Consider the following 5,359-nt stretch of genomic DNA (forward strand, 5'->3'; position numbering starts at 1 on the left):
TTTTAAGATATAAAATAAACTTATTTAGCCTATTCACACACACACACACACACACACACACACACAAAAAAAAAAACTTAGGGCTTGTTCATATTTACTTATTTTCAGTTCAGTTCAGTTCAGTTCAACTCCAATCAGTTCAGTTCAGTACAGTTCAGCTCAGTTTTTAATTTTTTTGTTTTAGATGTTTTAGCATATTACAACAATGACAATAATTATAATAATAATAACAATAATAACAATAACAATAACAACAACAACAACAACAACAATAATAATAATTATAATAATAATAATAATAATTATTATTTTATTTTAAATTATATTCGTCGTTCAAAATGGTCACATGTTTTTTATAGTTGAATTCATTGACAAAATGAGAGTACTACACAACAGTTACTAGCTATCATAATTGGTTAGTTCTCCGTCTTCTTCTTCTTCATTAAGTTGCTCCATTACCTCAGCATTCCTCTGAATTGACTCCCATATCTGATTAGTTATTTGGTTTCATACAATATCCATAGCTGCTTTTCTGTTATCATCGAACATAGTATGATCTTCTGTTGGTCCCATGACTTCAACTTGTGCGTGAATGGAATCCCTAATTCATGTAAACGAACAAAATTGTGTAGAGTACAACAAGCAACGATTGACTACAGTAAAATATTGAAGAATACTTTTTATTTATATATATATTTAAAATATAATACACAAAAATTTAATAATTTAAAATACAGAGTTATTTTTAAAACATTTTTATATTTTTTACAATCCACTATATATATTATCATTAATTTTCATAAACATTTTCATATATTTTTATGCATTTTAATTTTTCAGTTCAGTTCAGCTCAGTTCAGTAAATATGAACAGGCCCTTATTTAGCATGTAATCTATATTATTTAAACTTATCTAAACTTATTATTGTCTGTTAAAACAATAAACTTATTATTATGTTATCTTAACTTGGCCCATTTATTGATAGCTTTGTCATGATCAAGAAGGCCCATTATTACAACCAGGACCCTCAGTGTCCATTAGTCCATTACATCAAGAAATTGTCTAAAATGGTCATCAAAAACTTCATTGAGTTCATGGTAACCTTAGAAGAGAAAGACAACAACGCAGAATTGAATTAAGTGCCCGCAATGTGAAGGATAATTGAATTGAGTTCATGGTAACCTTATAATGTTTTACTCTCATCTTGTGCTCCAAATCTTCTAACATAAAGCTATCACTATCCCTAAATGGCTATGTAACCCTGTGAAAATTCACTTACGTGAATAAACACATAAGTATGATTGGCGCGAAATGCAAAAAACATCTAAAGGGACAGGAGTCACCAAAAAATCTTTGAAGAAGATAAAACTTGTTGAATAATTAAACAAATAACTTCACTAGGATTAATAAAGTTGGATTGTTAGCTTTTTGACGCTTAAACTAATCAATTAATTAAAGAAGAGAAGTTTAATCCACTCTTGTACTTTATTAAATTTATTTTACCTTTAGGCTTTAAGAGATTCATCACTTTACTCTCTTCGAAATGTTAGTGCCATTTGCTTGTCGGTGATACTGAACCTGATGAACAAACTTAAAAGATAACATTGCCTTAAGTATCCACTTCAATCAACAAAGCTGTCAATAGTTTTCCACAAGTACAATTGAATGGTATTATTGTAGTAGAAATGAAAATGAAAACAAATACGAATCATAATGTTGGTATTTGGTAAACATAAATCCTGTTACATGTTTGATGAAGAAATCATCATGAAATTCTCATTTAAGCTTCTTTATTCTCCTTGTTTTTCATAGACTCAAACCTCCCACTTTTCTCCGAAAACTTAGTACTCGAATAGAACTTCAAGTAGTCCTTAAAGCTGTAATTCTTAGGATATAACAATTTTTCTGCAGGAGAAATAACAGCATCTCCTGCAGGATTGTAAAACGTAGCAACAGACAATCTGCTTCCACATTTTCCTGTCATAACGCGATGCAGAATGCTCTGATACCTTCCATGCCTAAGCACTTCGATCTGATCCCCTGTATTGATAAAGATCGTGTTGTTCTTAGAAGGCGGTATCTTAAACCATTTACCATCTTTGAAAAACTCGAGGCCTGGAACTTGATCATCTTGCAGTAACAGAATGATTCCGCCTGCATCAGTGTGCTCGCGGAGGCCTCTGACAAGTTCAGGTTCGGACATTCAGGGTATTTAGCCACTTTTGTTCCTACTGCAGGGCCTTTGATTCCTGAGAATGTTTTCTTTATGTGGTCTTTTTCTAGTCCAAGATTTTCACACATTAGCTTCGGATAGTTTTTTCAGCAACCTTAACTAGCTGATTGACGTAAATCTCCATCGTTTTCCTGCAGATCATAAGCAAAGATTTTACCATTTAGCTGATGATTCTGACAGATTTTGTTAAACTCACACTATGAATAAATGAAGTTTGTATGAATATATAATTTGTTTACTAACCGGAAATCTTCAGAGAAATCAGCAAAATTTATTTATGTTAGACTCGGGCGATGCCAAATGAAGAAGCTGCTTTCCCAATCTCTGTTAGAAGCATTCTCCTTGTTCTCCAAAGCCTTGCTAATATCTGACTTGAAGAAGCCATCTTTCAATTTTTCTTCATAATATATATTGATGAATTGCTTCACTTTTTCCATCAACTCCTTGTCTATGCCATGATTTTCTATCTGAAAATGTAACAATTCACACCCATTTTAATCTATCAATCTGAATTGCATAAATGAATATATCCGCTCCCCTATCTTCTTCATGTTTTGAACTTTTTAGCGAGACAATCACCATCCAAATCCGTAACAAATTTAAAATAACAGGGGGAACTATCTTTGGGACTTGTATATGTATCATGTAACAAAGTTGAAATCACTTATGCAGTTATGCTATTAATTGTTGTAAACTTATAAAAATCAATCTTCATTAAGTTTCGTTAACATTTTAATCTTGTTTATTAGTGAGTTTAAGCTTATGTATTGTGTAATATAGACTGATTAGACTATAACTAATCAATAAAATATCAGGCATATTTTCTATAACGAAAACTATATCATATTATGTCATCAATTCAAACATATATTTTCCCGTATATCAAGCATATATATAATACACGCACAAAATTTATGAACGCATGATTTTAGTACGATCTAAGAGACATTATCAAATATATCGCTATTATTTTTATGATATTTATTCAAAAAAAAATAAATTCAACTTACTTGGAAAAATCCCCATTTTTCACAGGCATGATGTAAAAGTGCCATTGTTTCACCTCTTTTCTCACCTTCAAGCTGACCAAAGTTTATGGTTTGGTATCTCCATTTTCTCTCTTTAGTTATCTTATTAGTCCTAGAGATAATGAATTGACATAGTGTAACTTTGAGGGGTATTTATAGGAATAAATCAACCTTTTTTTTTTTTTTTTTATTATATTTTTTGTACTCCTTAATATAAAATAACTTTTATATACAGTAGTACTAAAAATGACACACAAATAATTTATTTATTACCGTGATCTTTGGGGTGTTAGATTCTTCGTTAAGGTAGTTGCAATGGTACTGTAAAATATTGTTTTAAATTCAACTGTAACTTGGGTGACATCCTCCTTGTTCTACGTCTTTAAATTAACGTAATTGGTAATTCTACCAAACAAAAAAATCCATTAAACTTTACCTAATACATACGTTTATTATTTAAATGGTACTATTATGTTAGAAAGTCTAAGTTATTTATTAAATTAGTTGTCTAGATTTCTAAGCTAGCTAATTGAATTTTTTTTTATAATATTACTGTTATTCATTATTGGGTTGAATAGGTTATATCAATCTGTAAGGTTGTACTATATGTATATTTAACTTTACGACAAATAAGTTGTTAGAATATGTCTTGAATTGATTTGTTTCCAATCCCTATAAACAACCATGGATCAAAGTCTTGAGATTCATAAAACATTCTATGCTCAGGGACGTAGCTAGCTAATCGTGATTGATCTTAATCACAAAATTTTGAATGTACTTGTTTGTTTTTCGAATTTTTCTTGCGGTTATTATACACAAGTCATATTTGGATTCAAAAATTGAAGTTATAGTTTCATGTATTTGTTAGTTGTTGTTTTGATTTTTGTTAAAGTGATTGAGTAATGTTATTAGTTTAACTTTCACTGGCCTAAATTAATTTTGGTTTTATAATACGGTAAAATTTATTTGTTAATATAAGTAGCTTGTAATTTTCGGAATATGCGAAAAGTGGTCACAAATTCATTGGACTACAAAAATCAAAGACACAAAATTGATTTTTTAATACGATTTCATGATTAAAAAAAAAAAGTGAGCAATAATTTGGCCTAAACCAATAAGCCTTAACGAGTAACGACTTACTTTAGTTGATAGGTATAGAAGCACTTGACTACTTGAGTCATTATCTTAATTCCTTAATTGCAATTTGCAACTAAGTCTAAATTGTTAATTTGTGAATGTAGACTAAAAAGTAAAACCACTCTTAAGTCAAAAACTGGGAGTCTCACTTCCAATGGGCATTGTTATTGCTAATGAATTACATAGTAGTTTCTTCATTCGATTTAAGTTTTGCGTGGAAATAAGAGTTTGAGGATTATATTGATTAAACATGGTACCAATAATATTGAAACGTGAAATGAAAATATAATGAACATTCACAAGTTTAGTTTGAGTAATATAGTAGCAAATTAAACTTAAAGTGAAAGGACTAATTAGTTCGTATATAAAAAAAAGAAATAATTTTGTAAGAGAGTAACATATAATTTAGATAGTTATTAAAAATGAAAGCCCTTAAAACTTAATTCAGTTGAGAAAAACATTGTTCAAATCTTCTCACACATAGACTACATATTGAAAATTATTATTATTATTATTATTATTATTATTAATCTCAAAAACATACAAAGTTATACAACCTATAGAAAATTAGTGGGAAGCCGAGAAACAATCTGGGCCCCCACTCCTCTAGCTATTGAAAAGCCGATTCTAGTAAAGATATGATCTGCAGCACGCGCCCCAATGTCCCGAGTCTTCGAAAACTTCTGGATCCGCTTCAGCAATGCAACAACCTCCTTTTCTAACTCCCCAAGAGAAGAGAAAGAGAAAGGAAGGAAGCCATATCCTATTGCTCGACAACTAGAATCATACTTCACCCGCTTCCGATTAGCCGCATCAGTCACTACCCGTCCAGGAACAAAGTCAGAAAGCCCAAACTGTGTCAATGGAGAAGACCTTGTCAAGTCAACACAGACATCGCGACCACGATCCCATGAATAAAGTAACACATCTGCAGGTTTGAGAGCCCCGTCGTTCCCTCCAG

At 30.9% G+C, this 5,359-nt stretch overlaps 1 protein-coding gene and 1 pseudogene across 1 annotated transcript in view; both read right to left on the bottom strand.

Annotated features, from left to right (window-relative positions):
- Positions 1–1,627: 1,627 nt before the first annotated feature.
- On the bottom strand, positions 1,628–3,351 carry LOC110712910 (annotated as a pseudogene).
- Positions 3,352–4,223: 872 nt separating this feature from the next.
- Positions 4,224–5,359, bottom strand: part of LOC110712995 (1-aminocyclopropane-1-carboxylate oxidase 1-like) — a 2,682-nt gene continuing 1,546 nt past the window's right edge. The window contains exons 4-5 of the mRNA XM_021891454.1: positions 5,109–5,252; positions 4,224–4,289 (exon numbers count right to left, since the gene is read on the bottom strand). Coding sequence (XP_021747146.1) covers positions 4,224–4,289; positions 5,109–5,252 — 210 coding nt within the window. The remainder of the gene's footprint in view (positions 4,290–5,108; positions 5,253–5,359) is intronic.

Source organism: Chenopodium quinoa, unplaced genomic scaffold (assembly GCF_001683475.1).
Source record: "Chenopodium quinoa cultivar QQ74 unplaced genomic scaffold, ASM168347v1, whole genome shotgun sequence".
NCBI classification, from domain to species: Eukaryota; Viridiplantae; Streptophyta; class Magnoliopsida; order Caryophyllales; family Amaranthaceae; genus Chenopodium; species Chenopodium quinoa.